We start from the raw sequence: 24548 nt of genomic DNA, 5'->3' as shown, positions 1-24548 counted from the left end.
CAGCTGACAATGTGAGGAAGGCGAGCCGTCGTCTGCTCAGTCGGGTCGGGTCGCCGCGGTAGGAGAGGGAGGGCCAAAACGAACAGATGTGAAAGCCGAGCTTGAGGGAACGCCGTGGGTGAGGATGGGGGATTGCGTGTGATGACTTTAAGACAACAATTGGTGGTTTCGTTTCCCCGCGAAGAATCTGGCGGCCACGATGCACCAGTGCCTTTTTGCATTACGAGTTCTACGGCTATCCGTTTCCTTCTGTTTTTGCAGGTATGCTGTAGGTGTTTGTACCAACGTTGCAGCGTGGTATTACAGCAGGAAAGGAGAGGGCCAGTGGGCAGCGGCTGCGTTTAGGTGATGAACATCAGTGGCCGCCCCCGCTGCTGGTAGGTGCGAAACAGTGAGCAACCAATCTCATTCACAAGCACGCAGGGCGGGGTTTCGGCTTCGGCTTCAGGTGACCCCCCGGGCCTCTTCACGTGATGTGCCTGGTTCAACACCAGTCCAACTCGTGATCGTTACTCCGTCCTACTGAGAAACTACTCTCAAGTTCACTCGTGCATGTGCATACCTAGGTAAGCACTGTTGCATGCAAGAATAATACAGCACTGTTCTCAAATCTGGTTGCCTGTATGTTTGTATTGGTGTGTACGTTGGAATCTGCCACTAACTACTACCTAGCAACTGCCTGGTTTCCTTAAACGTCCACCCTAAACGAAATCCTATGATCCGGACAAGCTCAATGTTCCCTCGCAGTAATGTTCGATGGCAATTGAGGAACCAGCCGTCAACCACCAGAGGGCCGAGCCACCTTTTGCTTAAGGGACATGAAAACTAGTTTGCGTTCACGTATACATCCGATAATCTTTGGTGCCATTCTTCCGCTTGCATCATCGACTGTTGGCATTCAGCACATGGATTCTCTACCGAGTCCTCCATTTCCTTTATCCATTTCTTTCCGCGTGATGACCTGCTCTCAACTCCAGGACGATCAGCGTGTGCATCAACGCATAAGAATTCAGTCGGAACAAGAGCTCGAGGCCATTGCACGCAGTTCGGAAACGTCTGTCAGCTCCTGCCCGTCCTGCAACCTGGGGCAGTCCGAAGTCGGTCGATTCTGTTCTGATCAACAGGAGCCTGCCCACTTGGCATAGCCAACCCATTGCTGTAATGCTGGAGGCTATCAATTGGTGATGTGGGGAATGTAGGATACTCGGCGCTGGGAAGCATCCTGCACCAAGGTGGAGGTCTGACGGACGTCAAGGTGAAGCTGGCGGTGATGGCTCGCTTCGACCCACACACGGCTGACCAACCTCAGCGCCAGTTGGCAACCCAACTGTTGGTCCAAAAGCTGCTCGCTCCGCCGAAATATCCAACATCCGCTTCTTGCATGCACATGTGCACGCTCGTCGTACTGCCTGCCCAGTGCTATTGCTTGGAGCTGCCCCCCATACTATCTCCGACCCATGCTGATGCAGGCAGTCCATGCAGTCTTGAGCTTGAGCAATACTCGCCTTGACCTCCTGCCAACCCGGTTCGCGATACCTCTCGATGCGTGGCAATGACGTGGAAAGACCGAATCAGCAGCTACCTCGAGCTCTGGGAACCTGTGCGATATGGTATCTGGGGTATGACTCGGCCGTGAATATCCTACACTGCGACCCTAACGACTATCCCAGCCGTATCTGTAAGCGCGAGGAAATCATTCCAGCAAGGGAGCTATCGCGTCTTGTTTAGTGCATCGAAGCTTCTCGACCTGGGCTGCTACACGTGGTTCCGAGAGTTAAGTAGGTTGCTTCCCAAGATTGGTCCGACGCTGCCGTCACTGCAGTTCCTGCTATTTTTCTCTCTCGTCCGGGCAGAGTGTAAGCCTGACACCGCCAGACGATAACTTTGTTCGCTTCGAGACAAACATGACCATCGTCCCTCAGCTGGTCCCCCAATGCGATGGTGTCGTCCTCGAGCTAGGTCCGGGTCTGGGCAACCAGCTCTGCCGCTTTGACAAGAGCAAGGTCACGCGCATCCTCGGTGTTGAGTGCAATCCATATTTCATCCCCGACTGCCAGAAGCAAATCGAGGAGCAAGGGCTCGAGGACAAGTACGAGCTCATCACCAGCAGCATCCAGGACAGCGATGTTCTCGAAAGGTACGGAATCGAAGCGGGAAGCCTAGACACCGTCCTGAGCATCCAGGTGCTCTGCTCCGTGCCAAACCCCACCGCCGTGGTCAAGGAGCTCTACCGCCTGCTCAAGCCGGGTGGAAAGCTCATCTTCTGGGAGCACCATCGCAGCTCGGACTGGATTACCGCTGCGGCGCAATGTACGTCGTGCTTTCGGAAAGGTCCTCCGTTCCAGCCGACGGCGTTTCCCGGCCGCTAACACTTCTAGATTTCTGGAACCCCTTCTGGTGGCCGTTCGTCGGAGGCTGCAATTTAACGCGCGACACTAGGGCCGTCATCGCCGCGGCGGGAGAGTGGGAAAACTATGACAGTATCGAAGGGGACGAGAAGCCATGGAGCATGATGCCGCGAGTATGGGGTTTGCTGGTTAAGTCAAAGACATGACCCTTCAAAGTCCTAGATCATGTTGTCTTGCCAGTCTTGCTTCAACAGCCGCTCTCGGCCACATCGAATCAATATTGATGACGCCTCGAATTGTCTCATGTCCAGATGCCATGAGGTGGAGCGGCGGTTTCCCCAAGTGTCCTGTTCTCGACAACCTTTTGCGAGAATTTCGAGATTCCTGGAACGTACCAAGCAAGGTTCAGCTAGATTCTGGCTCCTGGTGACTGCCGTGGTCCCTGACGTGAGGCCCCCAGGGCACTTCCATGTACTTGCAAGGGCTGCTGGTAAGACCTACTTGCTGCAGACGTATGGACTTGTAGTACTGCTAGACGGTGAACATCCGGATACGCCATCTAGATGATACTGCACCGGTCCGCACGTCGGGCTTATTCGCCAATCTCTGAAGTAGGACCATCCCGCCCAGTGCGCGCCAAGTCCATGTCATGTGATGGTTTCATGGAACCGTGCAAGATGGATCGTCGATCCCACCGTCTCCATCTCGTCACATGACGCAGCCAACGTCCGGCGTGATAGTCCCGTTCAAGGCGCCAGCCTTACTACCAGGACAGACAGGGTGGCATCCAGCAGCCACACAATGATATCGCCCGTCATGGCAGTCTGTTCATTGCCGTTTTGGAAATCACGACAGGGTGTTACTTACTACCCTGCTCGCAACTTTGGATGAGTATCGAAGAGTGGTGGAACCGATGGTAGAGTGGCATTTGTCAACCTCGCTTCTCCCAGCCGGCTGTTGCTCACTTTCTATCGATTGCTGATGACCCATTTTCTCGAGATGAGCGCACCGGCGACTTGCTCCTCGGCTCAAACCAACCCAGCGGATGGTACTGCCTCCATTTCGCCGACGAGAACCAGATTCTCCGCAACGAGTTCAACGACGCATGCATCATCAACGTCGACAGCGAATTCCAGTGTCTCGATCCCACCCCGGGCGAGATGATCTACGCTGTCAGCAAATCTGGCTTGGCGGGCGGCCGAAACCTCCAGCTCGCCGCCAAGGGACTCGCCAGCACTTGCGATGGGATCCATGAGTAAACACGTGGCATTTGGAATTTTCCCCTCTCATTTACCGTCATGATATAGAGGGAAAGGAAGCACGGGAGATGGAAAGGACGGTAGAAACGAAACAAAAAAAAAGAGCGCGGGAGGGGCATTTTCTATCGGCACAATATGAGTGACAAAAAACATCACTCATCAACAAGGTTGTCCGCCGCAGCAGCAGACGGCGGCCACATCTCAGACTCAGAGTTTGGAAGCCGTGAGACCATCCGTGCCGTAGACGATGGCCAAGTCCCTCTGCAGCTCCTCCATCGGACTCCCTCCCGGACGTGGTATCCCGAACTTGCCGTCGAGGAAGCGACGGAAGATGTCTTCGGCCGCTGCATTCCCATCCGTCGCAGCGTCCACGTACAGGAGCACCGAGGCCAGAATCTCGGCCACGGCCCAGAGCAGCTCTCTTCCCTCGGTCATCAAGTCCGCCTGAGAGCTTTCGTCGACGTGTGCTCGCAGGCCAGCCCACCGTTCCAGAGGGTTCCAGCCGCTGGGTTTCGCAGCCTTGGCCTGAAATTCGCTGCCCTTCTTGATGACTTCCTCGAGCGCATCAAGCGAGTCCGCACCGCCCTTGGGATGCTTGAGCGCACGCACGAAATCCGTGCACAGGACATCTGTCGTGCCCTCCCAGATGGGCCCGACGCACATGTCGCGGAAGATGCGCGAGAGGTTCATGTACTCGGCTTCCTCGTTCCAGAGGTAGCCGACGCCGCCGAGGGCCTCCATGCAGGCGAACATGAGGGGTACCGAGGCTTTGCAAACGTAGGCCTTGGTCACCTGGGTCAGCACCCGGAGGAGCGGCTCGGCCAGCGCGGTCCGGGGCGCCAAGGCTGCGAGCGCGGGCGTCGGCCCTCGCTCACCCTCCGGATGCTCGACGAGGCCGAGGGTGTAGGTGGCGAAGAAGGTGAGGAGCATGAGGCTGTGGTACTCGGCCGTCATCTTGGCCAGAGTCCGCATGTGCAGGGAGCTGTCGATGAGCCTGATCCTCTTGCCCTTGCCGGCGCCGATTTCGCGCACTTGGGTGTACGCCTTGACGACTCCCAAACCACGACCGATGCCTCCGACGGCCCCGATGGCCGAGTGGATCCTCGTGAGGTTCAGGATGGAAGCGACTTCCTGGATGCCCTTGCCCTCCTGCCCGAGCAGCCAACCGCGCATGTTCTCGAGGACCAGCTCGGCGGTCGGGAGAGACTGCGTGCCCGACTTGCTCTTGAGGCGGGAAATCTGCACGCCGTTGAGGCATTCGCCGTCGGTCAGTGACTGGCCCGTCATGGTGGTGGCGAGCGGATCGTGCTTCCGCATCGGGGCGAAGAAGGCCGAGAGGCCCTTTTCCGTCTGAGCGAGAAGCACCGTCATGCGAGAGTCGGTGGCGCTCGAGAACCACTTGAAGCCGTTGATGCTCCACGGGCCGAGGGGCAAATTCTGCTGCTTGGACGCCAGCCCGCCCTCGTTGGGCACGCGCGCGGCCGTCGTTTCCGTGCGTGACACGTCGCTACCGCCAGGCCGTTCCGTCATCCACTGGCCGCTGGTCCAGGCAACGTTGGGGTCCCGGGAGGTCAAACGGTCGTAGGCATCCTCCAGCACTCTTCGCTGCTCCGGCGACATGGGCGAAGGTTGCGTCGCGTGGAGATGCTTTCGGAGGAGTGCGGCCGCGCCGTCCTGCATGGCCGACGGACAACCGACATTGGCGCACGAGGCCGTCCACAGGTGCGTGCGAAGAAACTGCAGCGGTCGCGAAAAGGGCCCGTGAGGGGTGTCGTAGCCGGCCGCCACGACGCTGAAGGAACGTCAGACCACTGACGGGTAGGGGGCAGGTAGAGCAGGTTGCCTCGTGGGGAGAGCGAAGCGTACCCCTTGGATATGCCAAAGTTTTGCAGCTCCCTCCACCCTTCGGTGCAGACGAGCTCGCCAACCCATTTCCCGAAGATGTCACGTCCGCCGCCTTTGACGTAGGGTTTGTTGCGTTCAGCGTCGGTGACCCAAGCGAAAATTTGATCGGTGAGGACGTCACGTCCCAGGGCCGCCACCTCGGCCTGATGCTTGGACCTTATGTCGGCCGGCAGAAAGACTGCATCATCAGCAATTGACCAAGAGCAGCATTGGCAAGCGAACAAGCAACAGCACAAGCGTGACGGGGAGCAAGCTCCAGACGTACGAGTAAAGCATCGTTGAAAATACACATCGTCGTAAAACTGATTCGGAAGCGCCGGTTTCTTCTGAAAGAAGCCTTTATCGGCCGACGATGACTCCATGGCTACGCGTGCCTCGGAAGATCATGGTCTCAGAGTACCTCGGACACGAGAGTCGGACACAAGTCAAGGAGCTGGGCCGGTGTGCATGCATGTAATACAGGCGTAGCAATGATGACGGAGCCCATGTTGGGGTCGGACGGTGACATTCCGCACATGCAGTGGCGCCCCCCGCCTAACCGAGGCAGTCATGGGGGTGGAACGGGGGGAGTTTCAGTCGCCGCCGTGGACGAACGGAACGGATTCCGACCAGGTATTAGGTGGCTGACGGTCACCCATTTAAACCGCAACAAATACGGTGAACGGTCGACTGGCTTGAGTTGACTCTAGGATGCAAGTGCAGGTGATTCAACGGAGCGAACGTTGGGTGCAGCGAAAGAGGATGATGGTGAAGAAATCAGCTGCGGGGTAATTGAACGAGACGAGATGCGGGGAAGGAAATGAGCGTGATCAGCAGGAGCAGTGACCGAAAACGATGGCGAAGACCTGCCCGGTTTCTTGCTCGCCAATATATAGCTTCCAATTCCTTACGAATGAAGCGGCGCACACGCTGAAGACCGTGCACCAAACTGCATACATTACAACGTACGTACTTACTGTACAGTATTGCTTACATATTTGTACCTGTACTCCGCACAGCACTCTGGTACTCCGTACTGGCACAAGTATTAATTAATCCATGATAATATCGAGCATGGCCAAGGACGACATGTGTCATGGGTAACTCATTTCGTGACCAGTCAATGGACCTCGACGCACGAGCCCTCGTGGGTCAACCCCGCCTACACCTACATAAGCATCAATACGCCCGTCGTTTCCAACAGCTGATTCAAGGCCGAAAGCCGCAGTCGTCTAGGGGTAAGGACACCAGTTTGTGGTCCGCCATATTCTAAGTCACTGGAAACCGAGGTTCGAGTCCTCGCTGCGGCAAAGTCTTTTTTTCAGCAAGTCCTTTAGGATATCACCAATTAGATCATCTAATTGAGTATCCACTTTGGCCGCAGTCGTCTAGGGGTAAGGACACCAGTTTGTGGTTCGCCATATTCAAGTCACTGGAAACCGAGGTTCGAGTCCTCGCTGCGGCACGTTTATTTTTTGCCGCATCGACGGTTTAGTCAGCGCGGCTCAATCCTTTGGAGGGGGAGTTGGCTAAGAACCGCCAGACAATTAACATTGATTGATGTACGGAGTATTACGACATGGATGAACTCTCAAGTTACGGAAGGGATGGAGCGGATGGCATGTCATGCATACAATATTCTCGGTTCACACTGGCTGACATGATTGACAGACATACCTTGAAAATGGGCTACGAGAAGGAACGTGCTTCGTGCATGTCGTGTATCCTCGTGTGTGTGTGTGTGTGCATGTATGTATGTTGTATGTGTATGTGCATATGTTTCTGCGTGTGTATTGTTGGCCACCTGCATGCAACCTCCCTTTGGCTGCCAAGGGTCGAGAGGCGTCTCCCCAGATGTCAGATGTTGATGGCGCAAAGCGTGCGATTGGGAATGGGATCGACCACCGAGATATCGCAAAGGTCAGTTGACGTGAATAACGTCATGCATGGCTGCATGCCATAGACATGACGAGACGAGGTGAGGATGAGACAGTGACAAAGACAAGCAAGGAATGAGTAAGCGAGGGAATAGATAGGGACTAGAGTTCAGGAGGAGAGGAGAGGGAGGAGAGGGAGGAGAGGAAGCAAAAGCAGTCGGTCGGTAGCAACGATTCTCTCGCCTTGCCGGCGTGATTTCGCGTTCTTCGCAAAGGCAGCCAGCCGCATGAGTCGCCGCGTGGCGAGAGGAACGCCGACATAGGAATTCGCAACCGGGGGGCGTGAGCTGATGGCCCGAATCAAGAAAGGTCTCGGGCAGCGAACCTGGGTTGGTCCCGGATCGATTCGTTGGTCACCAGGGAGGTACGAACTACTGGCCTCGCTCGCCATGGAAGAAAGCACGGATGCGCTACCCGTCACTAAACACTCTGCTAGGTCGGTTGTTGCGTCTTCAGCAGCCAGGTTGGACTAACGCGATGCGCCTGCCTACGAGTACGCTCGTTTCGAGAAGCAGTTCATGGCGGAAATATGAGGCTGACAAGTGGTGAGTGATGAGGTAGGTTTAGCATCACTAGTGCGTAACCCACCATGTTGACATTGGCATACTGCGTCCAGCACACGGCCCGCATCGCAACCCCCAAGAACCATTCGTCCGCGCCACGGGCAGCCACTGGACACCCACAGGGATATGGGAGGGAGGGGGGCGCTGTTCGATTTTGCACTATTTCCTGGGTGCTGAATTATTATTATATGATATGGACCGACTCGCACCTTGCGCGCGTGCAGTACATGCTTGCAAGACTTGGTCAGTCAGTGTCAGTCCGAACGAGGTGCGAGAAGTGGACGCATACGTGGTCTCGCACAGAGCCATTCTGGGCACGCGTCGGTAATGGAGAGAGCGAAGCAAAGCGTAGATCGCTGCCTGGTCCACTGGCGGCGGCCGGCCCATGACGGCAGAATGGGAAACCCCGGGAAAGGGAAGGTAGATTAGGTGTACGGAGTAGGCCTCTCACTAACCTACTTACTGTAATTAGAAGCAGATACGAGACGGGACGTCTTGACGGTTGGAGCAAGCATGAGAGCTGAGGCGGCCATGCAGCGCAGCGCAGTGTTGCTTGCTAAGCGCAGTGCAGCGCAGTGCAGCGCATCGCTGCCGCTGGCCGTCGTGGTACCAAGCCGCGTTGCATTGCGGAAAGCGCAGGCCCAAAGATGTCACCGCCAACACCGCTTTCGGAGCCAAGGCAGGCTATCGTACCCGCAACTCGTGCTGGCGATCCAACCAACCAGAACCAGTGCCAGCATTGATCGGTACCGAGGCACTTGTAGCAGTACTTGCTTGCACTGTACTCCGCGGATGCACTCGTACTCCATGCTACTGTACTGTAGGTACTTACTAGGTTAGTACCTAGTACTTAGTAGTTGGCACTTAGCGCCCAATATTACGAATCCGTCTCTATGCGTAACTGTCACGAGCAGGTAAGAGGTAGGTACCTAGGTTCCTACAAGGAATAATACCAAGTACAGTACTCCGTACTCTCCGTAGTACCAAGTTGGTCCTCCAAAAGGTGCCCCAACTGGCAACAAAGTAACACGGATTCCTATCGCTTGCTTGCACGTTTCCTTACCAAGTACCAAGTACGTACTTGCATGTACGTGTACGTTGCATGCTGGCACTCCGTGCCTCGTACAAGTACGCACACATGCAACAGGCCATGCTACGCACGGCGCCTCGGGTAGTACGATCACGGGCCCGCGCGCCCGATCGCTCAGGCAGAATCAAAAGAAAATTCACTCGAGGCAGACAGAGTATCACGATCTTCCCTGAAAACAGTGTGGCCTGTCACTTCCATCATCGTGCCACGTCGGCACCTGTCGCGAGCACCAAGGACATGTACTGTGCTGTAGCTTTGTCTTGGTGTCTTGGCTCCATCGTCGGTTTTGTTGCTCGTGACTCTGCCAGACAGGTTCGAATCAGCACGCGACAGTGGTAAAGGGTGCCGGCAGGCGTGCAAGCACCTCCTGTGTACGTGTGCAGCACAGCAGGGTGGGTGTACGAGTACGAGTACGAGCATGTACTTGGCCTGCTGTGCACTGGACGGACTTGTACATCATACCACGTACTACCTTAGTACCTACTGCCCATCACACCCAAGTGCACTTACGGAGGAGTACTTGCACAGCTACAGACGATGGCACGAGTGCATGTACACCAACACCATGTACACCAACACCTTCAGCACGGCTACCGTCTCCGACCGTCGCCTGTTGCTCAAGTACAAGCGCGGCATGTACAAGTACAACATACATGCACGCCAGAGTGCTCCGTGCTGTGCTCCGTTGGTGTACGTGTACAAGTACTGAACACATACTGTACTGTACTTACTAGCACTGATGACTAGTGGTGGTACTTTACGATTCCACGCGCTTCGACGCCCTCGTGACCCTGTAAATTGCCTAGTCCTCCGTACCCAGCGACAAAATTACCAATCTCAGCCAAGCCGGTTCCCTGCCGCTGCAGGAGACCCCCCCCGGCGGAGCCGCTCCACCGCGGGTGGAGGCAAGGGTCTACAGTAAGGAATCGACTCCTTGGTGGCGGCGATTGACGGCGCCTTCTGCTGAGGTGAGTCCTGCCTGAATCGTTACCTCGCCGGTCCGGCGTCAGCCTTCCCCTGCGCTACGTGCACCGCCGGAGCGAGCAGGTACACCACCTGCGAGGCAGAGGCGGGAGTACATGTACATGTGCTCCTGCTCGTCGTGCGTGCGCTCGTGGTCGTCCCGGCACCAACGAGCGAGTACCTGCTACCTGCTGTCGTCGGCCACCTGCACTAACCTACTCCTGCTGGCGGTGATCGCTCGTATATGTGCTACGTAGACCTATAAAGCGGCTGGCTGCCAGCTGACGCCGTGTCGCCGTTCCGCCTCGTCCTCGTTGCCCTCGCTCGATCGCTCTCCCCCCAACAGCAGCAGCACGCTTCTCCAACGTCCAACCTCTCTCTTCCTTCTCGCCGCCGCACCGCCGTCGACGTGGTTGTGAATTTCGCTTCCACGGGCTGCTGAAGTCGGCAAATTGTCGACGAGGACTTGCTCTCCTCGCCACTCACCCGGTTCGCCACACCACCACCACCACCACCACCGCTACTACCACCACCACTCGCCATCCTCCATCCTCCGTCCTCCATCATGGCCCCAAAGAAGATTCGCTGCCACGCCAAGGACTGCAAGGAGCCGGCCCAACGCATCGTCGGCGATTGCAGCTTTTGCAAGGGTCAGTACTGCGGCAATCACCGCCTGCTGGAGGACCACCGGTGCAGCGGTCTCGAGGACGCAAGTGACCCTTCCCCCCCCCCGGCGCCCCGGCACCCATGCTGACGTTCCCAGTGCAAGAAGCAATCTCACGAACGAAACGCGGCCCAGCTGCAATCGGAGAGGACGCAGGTCATCCGCGGCGTCTGAACCGACGGCTCGTCCACTCGAAGGCGTTGCCTTGCGACGAGGTGTTGCCCTGAGGCTGTTTCGGCGAGGTGCTCTTCCGCCGCCGCGGATGCCCGATGAAGCGCAAACACGCCATCCCCCTTCCCCGACGACCAAGACGAGTCTCGCGACTCCCACGGAGCGGCCAGGGGCATTGCTGCCGTCGACGCTGTTTGCCCCGAGGCCGTCGGGTGCTCCACATTTCCGTACCCGATGATGGTTGAGTTGGTGAGTTGGGCTCATCACGCGGCTGTTGCGCGCCGCATCGGACCAATCTGGATCTTTGTTTGCCTTTTTATTCCATGTACACCCAGCCTGTTTTGGTTATGAATTTATTGATTGATTGATTGATTGTCCACTCGCCTGGGCACCTGTGACGGACCAAGGGTGCGGCCGTGACTGGTTGCGCCGCCCCTTTGCTCGATGAAACAATGCCCTGGAGCCCGGCCGTCACCGAAACTGCCATGCGTCGCATGTGCCAGTGCCAGCGCACCTGGCCAGCGCACCCAGCCAGCTCATCGGCCAGCCACAAGGTCGAGCTGGCCCGATGTGCATGCGCCCTCTGGGCATGATGCCGATGCCACTCGACGGCGAATGCGCCATTGGCCTCCCCCGACGGTAGGGTCGCATGCATCTGGCTCGGCCGCCGCTGGCCCGCAGCCGCCCGCCGCTTGCTGCTCGCACGAGCGTCGTGCCGTTTCGCCGGCCGACGCTGGCACTGGAATTGCCTGGGCGCGCCGTCGCCGCCTCGCAGCCGCGTGGTGGGAAGCAGACGAGCATGGGGGCGGATGGCAACCCGTCGGCCGTTGGTCCTGGACACGATCGGTGACATGCACATGCCGAATGATGGGCGCATCATGCAAGCCAAGGAAATTGGAGAGCGGCGACGTCCACACCCTCCCCCCTCCCCTTTCCTTTCCGGGAGCTGACTCACGGCCGCAGGCGGGTCGCCGCCGGTCGTCGGTCGGCAGCCAACTCGTGACGCGAGGAGAAGGGAGAGAGGGCGAGAGGGCAAATAATTGACGCAAAATGTTCAAAGGCCGAGACAAGCGTACCCTTGCCGTCACCGAGATGCGCAAGTACGCCAGAGACTTGCACGCAAGTACAATGGTAACAACGTGTGCCCAAGTACGGAGTAAGTACGCAGCAAGTACGCAGTACGGACTAAGTACGCAGTACGGAGCATGGACCACGGACTGCAAGTACACCTACTGACTGCTTGTAGGTACAGTAAGTGTTGAAGTAATTACAGTACTGTACAGCTCAGTGCACACCTACGGAGTCCTTTGGCAAGTACCGTGCAAGTACTTACTTGTACTGTACTCGGGCAACCAAGTACAAGTACAAGTACAAGTACCAAGGTATTGACAACGTAACCACCACGTGGATACCGACTGAGGCGGCTGCTACAAACGGCGGGAAGAGTACCTACCTAGTACTGTACCAGCCTAACCGTGCGTGCCACTACAGTAATACCAGCAGGTACCTGCTATTAATACCAGGTACCAAGCATGTGAGTGAGACCTTGTGGCGATTTCGGGTGTCAATCTCGGTACCCAAGCAACTCAACCCGATCATGCGGCACACCTAGGGGTGAGTTCTGGCTAATTGCTGGCAAATCAATCTTATTCTGGCATGCATTCCTTGTGCAACTCTTCCACCTTCTCGTCATGCTTACTTCAGCAAGCACTTGGACGAGCATGTGGACCAACAATGTCCTCTTGGCACTGTTCTTGTGCACCTACAGTACAGTACATGTAATCAACGCCGTAGGCGCTTGTGGGCACACTTGAACGGAGTGCAAGTCGAAAAATTCACACTCTATCGCTTCATCCAGCCTCCCCTGAACCCCGTCCGCCTGCCAGCCCTCTGGTCGACAAGCACTCCCGCAAGCACACACCCCTCGCATTCTTTCAACGTCGGCACGGAACAAGGGCAGAATACTATCGACAGCCGTCAGTCCCATCGGCCAGGACGGCCGACGACGCAAACGTCCATCGGGTTGGTTGATGCCTCTGCAGTATTCACTCTTGGATTGGATCCACCAGGGACGAGGTCTAAAAAACGCCCACTCAAAACCCAGTCCATGTCCGGCGGCAGCATGCTGCATTTGCCGCCCTTGTGAGTTCGCACTCATGTCTTTCTCCGTCCAAGAAGGGAACACTAGCCATGACCTTGATTGGCCTGGATGTTGACCATATCTACGCATCGATCTACGTATTGGTCTCTCCGCCGATACAAGTGTATCATGATGCAAGGGAAATGGACGGACAACGCAAAACCGCTGCATCGCCTCAAACCTGCTCCTCCTCCTTCACCTCCACCTTGACCTCAACCTTCTCCGCCTTGACCTCAACCTTTTCCGCCTTGACCTCAACCTTTTCCGCCTTGACCTCAACCTTTTCCGCCTTGACCTCAACCTTTCCGGCCTTGACCTCAACCTTTTCCGCCTTCACCTCGGCCATTTCCGCCTTCACCTCAGCCATTTCCGCCTTCACTTCAACCTTCTCTCCCACCTCCACCCTCTCAACCGTGACCTCTTCCTTGACTCGGCGAGCCTCGAGAACCTTTTTCCTGTCGGCAGCCTTGCAGAGCCCTTGCAGGCCCAGGTCGCAGTCGCCGCATCGTCGTCCGACTGGTAGGCAAACCGCCTGGCCGAAGCCGACGAGCAGCCAGTTAATCTCTCGCCATTTGTCCCGCGGCAGCCATGACTGCAACGCCAGTCGGGTTTCTTCCGGGTTTTTGCTCTTGTTCCATCCCCAGAGGTTCGTGATTCGATGGACGTGCACGTCGACGCCGATGCCCTCGGTGCGGTCCCACGCCACCGACAGGCAGAGGTAGGCCATCTTGGGGCCGACGCCTGGCAGTGACGTGAGGCCCTCGATGGTGTCGGGAATGTCGCCCTTCCACGCGTCGCGCAGGATGACGGCCGTCTGTTTGATGTACCTGATGACCGGTTAGCGGGCAGGTCCGCGCCGGGGGGGGAGCGTGCCGCGCCGTCCGTACTTGGTCTTGTTGTTGTGGAACCCGACAGCCCAGATCATCTGGTTCAGCGTGTTCGGGTCCACGGCGAGAACGTTGTCGAGGTTCAGTCCGACGGGCGCCCCGGGCTTGTGCGCCGGCAGCTCCGTCTGGAGCTTCTTCATGACGACGGCGTTGACGGTATCCTTCGTTTGGCTCGAGAGCATCAGTGATATGAGTGTGTGGAATCTCTGGTCCTTGGGCGACGCATTCCTGTCCGCCAGCCGCTCGCAGCCCATGGTGTCGACGGCAGCGCCGTGGGCGACGCCGCCAGGCTGCCGCATCTTCTTGACGGCGCTGTACATGTCCTCCCAATCGGACGGGGGTGCCACCATGGCTTCGCCCGTGTCGGGATCCGTCGTCTTCCGCGCCGGTTTTCGAGCTCGCTTCTTGGGCGGCGACCGTGTCGTGCTCGGCACCTCGTCCACGAGCTCCGTTTTCACCGCTTTGAGGGGCGACTCGCTCGACACGCGCCGCCTCTTCGCTCGCGGGATGGCATCTTCAATGTCGTCGCTGCGCCCGAGCCCTCGTTCGGAGCTCGGGCTCGACGCGAATGCGAATCGGGAAAGCGAGCGTGTCGTGCGTCGGGGAGCCACCGAGTCGGAAACGTAGTCGAAGATTTTGGAAGTGTCTTTCGATATCCGCGAAGAGCGCATCGTGTACGGGGGAGGATTAGAGAGCTAAAAGGTTCATGGGGTTGGGAAGACAACGAGGAAGTGCGGGAGACGCGTGCGATTGGTCGTACCCGACCGGCTTGACTAGTGCAAGTACACAGTACTGGTGGCCTTCAGTGCTGCTTGCTGACTGCCAAACCTGGCAAATAGGGGAGTGCTGATAGGCGGATACACTCTCTTCACGCTAGTCTGCTTTGGTCAAGCTGCCAGCCAGGTGATGCAGCAGACTGAGGTCAACGAACTGAGGACCGATCTACTTATGTGTGGCAGTACGGAGTAATTTCATTGACGCCCAGGGCGACATAACTACTGATAGCAGGTCGTTTCACTATCAAGTCTTGTGCTTTTAAACTAATGTTTTGTCATGGCCTAGGCAGCTACTACCAACCATCGTGATGAACTCAAACTCTGTGAATTTATCAGGCTGTGCTGTGACTCCATTATATACAATATACAATGTTGCCCTTTGCTACCTAGGGTACGGAGTACTGTCGAGCAATGGAACTCTCCACGATTTATTCATATGTACTGGCCAAATTCATTGCGACCGTAACAATCAATATTTCGTATACCACCCCTCTGCTGTGATATGGAGTCACTAGTACTACCAGTATCTAGTGGTCGGAAATAGTTGTTAAGAAATCTGCAGAACTCTACCTCTACAAGGCATTGGAGTACTTATACTCCAATGCCTGCTTAGTCATAGGATAGAGTCACGTGCCAAGTTTGGTCACCTGACCACGTGTTTTTGCTGTGTTGCTTGGCCGATACGCTTACGTCGAGGGACGTTGACATAACTCCGTTAGGCTGGCAAGCCTAACATCATAACAAGGCAGCCCAAAACATCTGCTTTACGCCCTTTGTATATTGTTCGAAGCTATCGTAAGCGGCAAGTTATCTACCGGCCGCACGAAGGTCCACGTTGGCCTCGCGCCGGCGCTCCGTTCAACGATAGACTCGTCGCTCCAACCGATATCCTTCCAATCTTGATTTCGATATCTATTTGCCCATTCGAGCCGGTGAGAGGCATGCCGATCTGGTAGATGCGGGCAGCGCCGTTGGAGCCATTTTCGCCTACCCATTTCGCGCAAGATCATGCAGAGGGCCCGCACCTTGACTCTATGGTCTACGGCTTCGAGAAGATCGTTCGTTTTGATGTGCGGATCTTGATGCGTAACGACTGTTATGGTATCGGGCGAAGCCCGATCGTATGTGATAAGACGAGGGGAAACAACAGACCCACTAAAAGGGTGCACACAGAAAAGGAAGGAAGCCATAACGGACAAGCAGTCTTGATTCCTTCCAAGTCTTTTAATAAACTTCATTGAGATTTCTAGAGCAGCTGCCTAGTGACTCCGTAACAACGACATCGAAAATCCGATCGCGATCCTCTTCAGAAAGAGACCTCGGGCGCCCGGAACGCGGCTGGGATACGCATTCTTTTCGCTTTTTGCTTCGATTTGGTAAGTGTAACGGATCGTTGAGAGCTTGATTTCTGGATGGGCCGCTTGGATCTGCCTATATGAGTGACGAAGGGACCGTAGCTTGCAAATCCGGAATCGCATTTGTAGCAATAATTCCTCGCCTCGAGGTATCGTTACGGCTGCTTTGAGGCATCGTTATTGCTACGTTCGATGCGTATGTAGCTATTTGATTGTTGTAATGCTGATGAAATAGGTTAGGTTAGGTTGGACTAGGAATGTGATACCCTAGGGTGGGCAAATACTTTTTGTCACAGACTGTAGCTTCAGCCTCCGCCTCCTGTTCGCCCCAGAGCCCTCCAGAGACTCTCCAAGGTGGCGCAACAAGTAAGTTATCTACGTTGCGTACTATTACGGAAGGACATCGAGTCAGCTCAGCACTCTAAGATGAAGAGCCACACTCACTGGGAAGTCTCTCCAACTGCTCCATGTTGGGTGGGAAGCCCTCCAGTAGGTTCCCTGTCAGTATGCTGTACAGAGGAACCAAAGGAGTGTTGCCCCGCTCGACTGTGCTATTCTGCGCCCGCACCAGTGCGTTCTGATTCCTGTAGGGAGAAAATCGGGGTCAGCAAGGCATGTAGAAGCAGTCGAGTCCTTCGACATACAAGATGGTTATCTTTCGGTCTAAGCCGTCCACCTTCTGGTCCAAGCCGTCCACCTTGCGATTTAAATCCCGCATCCCGCGGTTCAATGTAGTAAGCTGTTGCAACACTGTCTTCTCCTGCAAACAAGTACCGCTATCGGCGGCGGGTAAATTTCCGTACAGCTCCAGATGCTCTACTGCGAGCCGTAAACCACCTGCCGCAGTAGAAAAGTCAGGCTGGCGAAGGGTTTTATCATGCTCCATGATTGTAGGGGAAGATGTCCTTTAAAAGTGTCGATCTAAATATTGAGGGACACACTTTGTTGGTGACGAGGCAAGATTCGAAACCACCTGCCGCGGTAGAAAAGTCAAGCTGACGAAGGGCTTTATCATGGTCCATGGTTGCAGGGGAAGATGTGCTTTGAAAGTGTCGATCTAAGATTGAGGGACACACTTTGTTGGTGACGAGGCAAGATTCGAAACCACCTGCCGCGGTAGAAAAGTCAAGCTGACGAAGGGCTTTATTATGCTCTATGATTGTGGGGGAAGATGTACTTTGAAAGTGTCGATCTAAGATTGAGGAACACACTTTGTTGGTGACGAGGCAAGATTCCGCTTAGTGAATAACGTCCCTCGACGTAAGCGTATCGGCCAAGCAGCACAGCAAAAACACGTGGTCAGGTGACCAAACTGACTCAGCAGCGACAGAGACACTAATATCTGCTCCAGCGACAAACAACCTCAGTGTGGGTACTGTACAGTCTAACCTTCTATTAATACCCCCCAACATTCAAGCAAGCCCAGTCTTTTTCATCCCCACATATAATAATACTGCACACTAGTTATGGGTGCATCAACGGAAGTACGAGCGCAGATAAGCGCAGATAATTGTGCGACTCGAGTTGTCTTTCTATTCCTTCCATTTCTTCTCATTCGAAAACTCCCACTCATGATTGAATCATTTTGGTGCGTGCCGTACATGTATGTACGTGTTTGGTGCATTGGTAACCGTCGTCCTGTATCATGTACGGAGTACGGAGTACGGCGTAGTAATATTCCGAAGCTCTTTGAGAACGCAAAATGAATACGGGGGTAATACTCCGTACTTACACTAGAGCCATAGTAAGGTCAACGATCCTTGGCCTGTCGAAAGGCGAGACCAGGAGCAACTCCAAGCGGAGACAACGCAGGAGACACGAAGAATGTTTCAAAGCAGCTGTGCTACACGAAAATTCGCTCGTGCTACACAAAGACTTTTCACAAGCAGTCATGCTACGCGAAGCGTTTTCAAAGCAGTCGTGCTCTTGAAAATTTAGAGCGTGCTGTTCCACTCTTACAATTCTCTCATGTTCACCACGGCGCGAATGCAGTCTCCGCTCTTCATCACCTCAAACGCCGCATTCATCTCGCCGAGAGTCTTGCGGTGCGTGATAAACTCATCCACCTTCAAGGCGCCGTTGAGATAGTCGCTCACGAGGCCCTGCATCTGAGAGCGGCCCTTGATGCCGCCAAAGGCACAACCTTTCCAGACACGGCCGGTGACCAGTTGAAACGCTGCTCCATGTCAGCCACATGTACAACTTGGCGGCGGGGGAGGGCGAAATGAAAGAGGCAACAGAAGCACGTACGGCGCGTGGAAATTTCCTGGCCGGCGGCGGCGACGCCGATGATGATGCTCTCTCCCCAACCCTTGTGGCAGGCCTCGAGAGCGGCCCTCATGACGCCGACGTTGCCGGTGCAGTCAAAGGTGTAGTCGCACCCGCCGTCCGTCATCTCCACCAGCTTCTCGACGACGGTTTGGTCCTTGAGGTCGTTGGGGTTGAGGAAGTCGGTGGCGCCAAATTTCTCGGCCCAGGCCTTCTTGGAGGGGTTGACGTCGACGACAATAATCCTGCCGGCCTTGTTCATCACGGCGCCCTGAACGACCGACAGGCCGACGCAGCCAGCGCCAAAGATGGCAATGTTGGAACCTTCCTCCACCTTGGCCGTCACGCGAGCGGCGCCGTAGCCGGTGGTGATGCCGCAGCCCAGCAGGCACGTCCGGTCCATGGGGGCGTCGGCCTGCACGGCGACGACGGAGATGTCGGCGACGACGGTGTACTGGGAAAACGTCGATGTGCCCATGAAGTGGAGGAGGTCCTTGCCCTTGCACTTGAAGCGCGAGGTGCCGTCAGGCATGACCCCCTTGCCCTGCGTCGCGCGGATCTTGCCGCAGAGGTTCGTCTTGCCTGACTTGCAAAATTTGCACTCCTTGCATTCGGGCGTGCTGGTTTTTCCTTTGCGTTAGCCGGACACGGCTCTTGGGAGGGGTGAGGGGTGAGGGAGGGGTGAGGGAGGGGGGGGGAGGGGGGGGGTTGTTCACTAGAGAGCGACGACGTGGTCGCCGGGCTTGACGTTGGTGACGCCTTCGCCGACCGATTCCACGATGCCGGCACCTTCGTGGCCTAGGACGATGGGGAATGCACCCTCGGGATCCTTCCCTGAGAGCGTGTAGGCGTCGGTGTGGCAGACGCCGGTGTAGAAAATCTGGATGCGGACCTCGTGGGCCTTTGGCGGAGCTACCTCGACATCTTCAATGCTGAGCGCCTTGCCCGCCTCCCAGGCGACGGCAGCTTTGCAGGTAATCGTCTATCTCGATGAAGCTGTCAACGACTGCCCTTTGTCGTCATCTGGGTGGTTCCGACTCCTTCCTGGCCTGAGCCTCGCAAAAGGCGGGCTGGGTGGTGCAGAAGATGGGGCGCTGCGCTCACCTTTCCAACAGTAGATGCCATGGCTCCGGTTGACAGTCCTTCGGATGGAGCAAGTCAGTCTCGAGTCGTGATCAGGCTTGCGGCGAAGATGCATGCGTCCAAGGCGTAAACAAATCGGCGGGCAAAGGTGGTGGCCGTTGAGAGAGGCGACCGTCGCTCTGACTTGCCTTTGTACTGGTCCGAGGCTGGCTGGGTAGGTGTGGTGGTGTGGTGGTGGGTGTGACGGACGAATAGTCGCTCTGACATTCTCGTGACGCAGCGAATGCCGATCACCGAGGGTTGCCGGCCGCTACCCCGCAGCGGAGCTGTCAGGCGTCATGTGCAGCGCCAGCTGTGCGGCCATCTATCTGCAAGACTCCAACCGACTTGAGGCTCCGTCGCTCTGCATGCCATGCATACCAAATCAAAGTTTCTTAATTCTCGTGTTGCACCGCCTGCGCCCAAGTTCGAGTTTCGGGTCTCGGCGTCGTTCGGAAATGCGTCGTGATGAATGAGGAATGCCTCGGATCTCAGACTCATGCAGACGCGAATCATGCCGTCATCGGATATTCGCAATCACGGCAAAGGCCCAGCCCATACTCCAAAGGGCGAATCCTGCACACATAAAAAACCAACTGCCTTGTTGGCGAAAGTCACATTTTTTTCTAAACATGCCATGAGTGCTGTATCAAATATATTTGTTTTACCTTGGCAGCTAGCTCTCTCGGTTCATCTATCGCCGACGTCTGGCGGATGGCTGCGGGAGGTCCAGGGTAGGCCGGCTAAACCACGGCCTATTTCGCGTCACCTCGAAAATATCCATCCACGCGCGAAGCGAAGCTGTTTTCAACATACAATTCATGGTACCATCTGCCCAGGTCAATCAAGGCAACCACCTCACGTCGCAGCTCCCGTTGTACGCAAGCTCTTGATTCATGTCAGCCTGCACCTCGAACGGGCGCGTGCGAGACACAGTTCGCGTACGAGGGGATGAGTGCCTCGCCTGAAACTCGACACCGCAACGACCGATTCGTCCTCGTGGCCTCGCATCATGGCCCACCGCTTCGTCATCCAGTCGAGTCCTCCCGGCAGCCCAGGAGATGATGAGCCAGCGCCGTCGACACCCAGCAGGCGATACAATGCCGGCTTCTCCTTTCTCGGCGAAAATCCCTCCACCACGCCCGCCGGTCCACCGCCACCTTCCTCGGTAGCCTCCTTCACGCCCGCCGGCGCGCCGTCGGAATCGTACCTGGGCAGCTCCATTTTGCACGGTACCGGCACGGGTGGAAAACCGTTCAGCTTCGGCTCGCAATCGCAGGCCAGTGGGAAGAGTCTCTTCCACCAGAGCGAAAGCTCCAACGCACCACCTCGCAGGAGCCAGAGAATGCCATCGACCTTGAGCAGGCAGTTCATCGTCGATGACGACATCCAAGAGGACCAGGACGCCGAGGGCGAGGAGGAGCTGCCTCCCTACGCCGGAGGACTGTTCAAGCGGTCAAACAGGGCCGTCGACCAAGGCGATGACGTCGACGCCGAACTCGAACGATACATCGAGGAGGATATAGATGCCGAAGGCGACACCCAGGAAGAACCGCAGTCGGAGTCGGAAATGTCCCAGGACGGCTCGGCAGACCTGTTCCTTAACATGCGACATGACGACCGAGCGTACGGAGAGCCGCTCATGGGCGAGGGAGACGATTTGATCATGCTCAACACGCCGGCGGCCAAGAACAAGGTTCGCAAGGAGGCACAGAGCCTCGTCCGCCGACCGGCCCGAGCCGGAAACGGCCGCCGAGAACCGCTGTTTGACTCGATCGCCCGCGAACTGTACGGCCAGCAAGAGCCGGCGCGGATCACCGAGCCGGCCGACCTTGTGCTCAAGACGGAAGAGTTGGTCTGCCGACTCTACTACGACGGCGTCGGGACCGAGGACGACGCGGAGAAGATGGACAATTCCCTGGCAAACATCACCCACCGGCTGCTGAGCCTGTGGAACGAACATGTCGAGGCCCTCCCTCAGCCAGAGGGCGAAGATGTTGCCACCGTCGGGCCCGGCTCGCAGGCCGAGCTTTTTGAAAAGGCCGCATACGTCGCCGAATTGATGCTGAGAATGCACCACACTCGATTTACCGACGACGCCGACGACGACAAGACGCCACCCCTGCCCGACATCCTGTTCGATTGGCTGCAGACAAACCACAACCTCTATCCCGACCAGGTCCGAGAGATCGGCCGACACAAGCCTAGCCCCGCCTGCCACAGCCTGTACTGGCCGACGCTGCGCTGCGCGCTTCTCCGCGGCGACGTGGCCGGCGCCTCGCAGCTTCTGAGAAACGCCGGATGGGAGAATGTTCGGCGAGGACCTCGGGGGGACAGGGCGTACGCGGGTCAGTCACTCGACAACATTCGTCGGTTCGCGGGCGCGACCTGCGACATGCTCGAGCAGTGCCCCGCCATCAAGTCGGACTGGGACATCTACAGCAGCGGCTGGACCTTGTTCCGGGTTCAGGCAAGGGGATCCCTCGACAGGTTGACCCTCTTCGCCGAGGGCAGCGAGCCTCAGGCCGGATCGGTGACGCCGAGCTACCAGACAATGTCGACGATGGCGAGGAAGGCGTCGAGCCAGATCCCCTGGGACGTCTACGAGAACCTGCAAGTCGTTTACGGCATCGTCCTCGGCAGCCACGAATCCATCATGGACACGGCCCAGGACTGGTGCGAAGCCACCATCGGCCTGTTCGGCTGGTGGGATGACGGCACCCAGCGAGAGAAGAGCCTCCGGCTGTCCGGCTTGGCGTCCTCCCGCATCGCCGACTCTGCCGACTATTTCGACCGGCTGGCGTCTGCGTTCCACACGGTGCTCGAATCAGACATGAACCCGAACGCCATGGACCCGGTCGAGGTGGCCATCGCGTCGGCGTTCGAGGGCAACGTCAACGCCGTCATCGGCTGCCTGAGGACCTGGTCACTTCCGATCGCGACGACCGTGGCCGAGATTGCCTCCCTCGGACAGTGGCTGCCGCCGGCCGAGACTTCAAAGGCGCTGCCGACGGACACCCTCGACATGGACGACCTCGCCCTCTTGGGCGTCATGCCGCCGACGATGGATGACATGGACGGAATCAAGGACACCACCATGGTCATCTACGCCCGCGAGCTGGCCGGCATCGAGCACCTTTCGGCGCAGAGGGACGGATGGGAGATTGCCATCCAGGTGCTCGGAAGGATGGACGTGCCGCAAAAGTCGGAGGAGACGGTCGGCGAGCTGCTCCGAGACCTGCTGGCGAGGCTGCAGGTGGACTCGAGCGCGACGGTGGACAAGATGTGGAGAATACTGAACGATCTCGGCATGCTGACGTTTGCCGAAGAGACGGCAGAGGTGAGCGGACCCGCCGAGAATGCTTCGTCGCCCGCGAGGCGAGCTAACCGATGGGCCGGCTAGACGTTCGCCGACATCCTGACCAGGGAATCCCACCGATACGGCGAAGTTTTGTGGTACTACGCCCTGTCCCATCGTACCGATCGCGTGCGCGAGGTGCTCAACCTCCTCATGTCCTACTCGCTCGTCCAGTCGACGGCCTTCCCCGCAGACAAGGACCTCGACGAGGACCTCGGGAACCTGCTTCGGAAGCGGACGGAGACGCTGGAGCAGCGAGCGAAGCAGGACCTCGAGGCGGCGCAGCTGCTGGGCCGAATGCTCAGCGGCTACGCGACGCTGCGCAAGTTTTACGAAATCAGAGACGGCGTGCACGCCGACATGCCGGCCTCCAAGGTCGTCGCCCTCCGGAAGCAGGCCGCCTTTGCGCTCGTCGCCGTCATCTCGAGCGCCGACGACAACATCCGCGGTGGTCTCTACGACGAGAGTCGCGACGCCGTCGTGAGCGAGGATTTCATCCTCGCCCTTCTCGGCGAGGCAACCGTCTTCATCAACCAACCGGTTGCCGTGATTTCGCTCGAGCAGATCGACATCCTGCTCAAGGCCATCGAGGACGTTCAGACGGTAGGCTCGCGCGTCTACAAGACCTGCGACGATTTCTTCCACCTCGTGCTGTCGTCCGGCCAAGGCTTGAAGGGATCGACGCCGGCGGATCTCATGAACAAGTCGACGACGTCGCTGAGCGGGAGCAGCTACGTCATGAGCGGCAGCTCCATGCTGGCCAGCCACCTGCACAAGTCCGTCTCGTCGGCCGGCAGGGTGCACCGCGGATGGGACTGGAGAAAGGGGCTGCTCGTCAACACGACGGGAGAAGCGGTGCTGCGGAGGATGCGTCTGGGGTTGGCCAAGGATCTTGCCGGTCTCTGGCTGCAGGAGGCGGACAGCGTTGCCCTCTACCAATGAACGCTGCACCGGGTATCTGGACAGGGTCGGGCCGGCGTTTGCAGCGGGAATATTACGAGTAATACCAAGCCGCTCTGGTGCATTGTACGCTGACGAGGGGCAAGACGATTCTTGCTTGCCGTCACAGCCATATTTTCAGTCTCCACATCCCACCTGACCATTGGGAAAGCATGCAGGAGAATCGAGCCAAATCGACACTGCAGTTGCGTACGGTTGGGCGTTTGGGCGTACATGGTTGGGAGTTCATGGTCCGGCTCGACGCATTTCACCGTGTCGGCGAGAGGACAACCTCTATCCTAGTGGGCGAAACTCAACTCGAGCGGACTCCTTCTCGATCCTTCCTCGATTGATTTGAGCTCTCACTCGTTTCTCTGCTTGCATCTCTTTGCTCTCACTCTGCTTCGTAACGGTACAATGTGCGCCATCGTTACTTGTATGTCAGGGCGCAGAAGTACGTAAGTATTGTAAGTATTCGTACTTGCTTGAACGCCCCAAGTACAGTAATACGGAGTATCCGTACGGAGTACTTACTTACTTCGTACGTATTGATTACATGTAGGTGTACTTGATACTAACACAGTACTCCGTGCATGTACTTACGGAGTACTTGTAGGCATGGTGGTTCCGCGAACGTGGGCGTACTTACGAGTAAGTACTACAGTATGTAATAGTGCTGTAAGTACTCCGTCAGTACGGAGTACTCCGTCCAGTACTCGGCCAGTAAAACTCTGTCCAGCACTCCGTAATACAGCAGACTGCTGTTGGTGTACTTACAAGTACGTGTTGTAAATGTGCAAGTACTCACAACTACAGTCACTTGA

General features: G+C 56.9%; 7 protein-coding genes and 2 non-coding genes across 9 annotated transcripts; 4 read left to right on the top strand and 5 right to left on the bottom strand.

The window, feature by feature from the left end:
* Positions 1–1904: 1904 nt before the first annotated feature.
* DCS_01468 (uncharacterized protein) lies at positions 1905–3607 on the top strand (the record flags this gene model as incomplete). Its single annotated transcript, XM_040798800.1, has 3 exons — positions 1905–2310; positions 2379–2521; positions 3299–3607. The coding sequence occupies 3 exons, from the start codon at positions 1905–1907 to the stop codon at positions 3605–3607; spliced, it is 858 nt and encodes a 285-aa protein (XP_040659683.1).
* Positions 3608–3814: 207 nt separating this feature from the next.
* Positions 3815–5874, bottom strand: DCS_01467 (uncharacterized protein; the record flags this gene model as incomplete). The annotated part of the gene is made up of 3 exons (XM_040798799.1): positions 3815–5399; positions 5474–5690; positions 5778–5874. The coding sequence occupies 3 exons, from the start codon at positions 5872–5874 to the stop codon at positions 3815–3817; spliced, it is 1899 nt and encodes a 632-aa protein (XP_040659682.1).
* An 838-nt stretch (positions 5875–6712) lies between these two features.
* On the top strand, positions 6713–6801 carry DCS_t33. Its single transcript has one exon. It is a non-coding gene; the product is annotated as a tRNA-His (tRNA).
* Positions 6802–6868: 67 nt separating this feature from the next.
* DCS_t34 lies at positions 6869–6956 on the top strand. Its single transcript has one exon. It is a non-coding gene; the product is annotated as a tRNA-His (tRNA).
* A 3611-nt stretch (positions 6957–10567) lies between these two features.
* On the bottom strand, positions 10568–11756 carry DCS_01466 (uncharacterized protein; the record flags this gene model as incomplete). The annotated part of the gene is made up of 2 exons (XM_040798798.1): positions 10568–11215; positions 11283–11756. 2 exons carry the CDS (start codon positions 11754–11756, stop codon positions 10568–10570), a joined length of 1122 nt encoding a protein of 373 aa, XP_040659681.1.
* Positions 11757–13194: 1438 nt separating this feature from the next.
* DCS_01465 (putative DNA repair protein NTG1) lies at positions 13195–14577 on the bottom strand (the record flags this gene model as incomplete). Its single annotated transcript, XM_040798797.1, has 2 exons — positions 13195–13846; positions 13907–14577. The coding sequence occupies 2 exons, from the start codon at positions 14575–14577 to the stop codon at positions 13195–13197; spliced, it is 1323 nt and encodes a 440-aa protein (XP_040659680.1).
* Positions 14578–16458: 1881 nt separating this feature from the next.
* DCS_01464 (uncharacterized protein) lies at positions 16459–16923 on the bottom strand (the record flags this gene model as incomplete). Its single annotated transcript, XM_040798796.1, has 2 exons — positions 16459–16621; positions 16682–16923. 2 exons carry the CDS (start codon positions 16921–16923, stop codon positions 16459–16461), a joined length of 405 nt encoding a protein of 134 aa, XP_040659679.1.
* Positions 16924–17992: 1069 nt separating this feature from the next.
* Positions 17993–19430, bottom strand: DCS_01463 (putative alcohol dehydrogenase; the record flags this gene model as incomplete). The annotated part of the gene is made up of 4 exons (XM_040798795.1): positions 17993–18213; positions 18288–18925; positions 19022–19287; positions 19410–19430. 4 exons carry the CDS (start codon positions 19428–19430, stop codon positions 17993–17995), a joined length of 1146 nt encoding a protein of 381 aa, XP_040659678.1.
* A 1009-nt stretch (positions 19431–20439) lies between these two features.
* On the top strand, positions 20440–23727 carry DCS_01462 (nuclear pore complex subunit Nup85; the record flags this gene model as incomplete). Its single annotated transcript, XM_040798794.1, has 2 exons — positions 20440–22767; positions 22831–23727. The coding sequence occupies 2 exons, from the start codon at positions 20440–20442 to the stop codon at positions 23725–23727; spliced, it is 3225 nt and encodes a 1074-aa protein (XP_040659677.1).
* Positions 23728–24548: the final 821 nt, after the last annotated feature.

The sequence above is a fragment of the Drechmeria coniospora genome, chromosome 01 (genome assembly GCF_001625195.1).
Source record: "Drechmeria coniospora strain ARSEF 6962 chromosome 01, whole genome shotgun sequence".
NCBI classification, from domain to species: domain Eukaryota; kingdom Fungi; phylum Ascomycota; class Sordariomycetes; order Hypocreales; family Ophiocordycipitaceae; genus Drechmeria; species Drechmeria coniospora.
The sequence above is the reverse complement of the archived record's forward strand: the minus strand, read 5'-3'. Positions and strand labels throughout refer to the sequence as shown.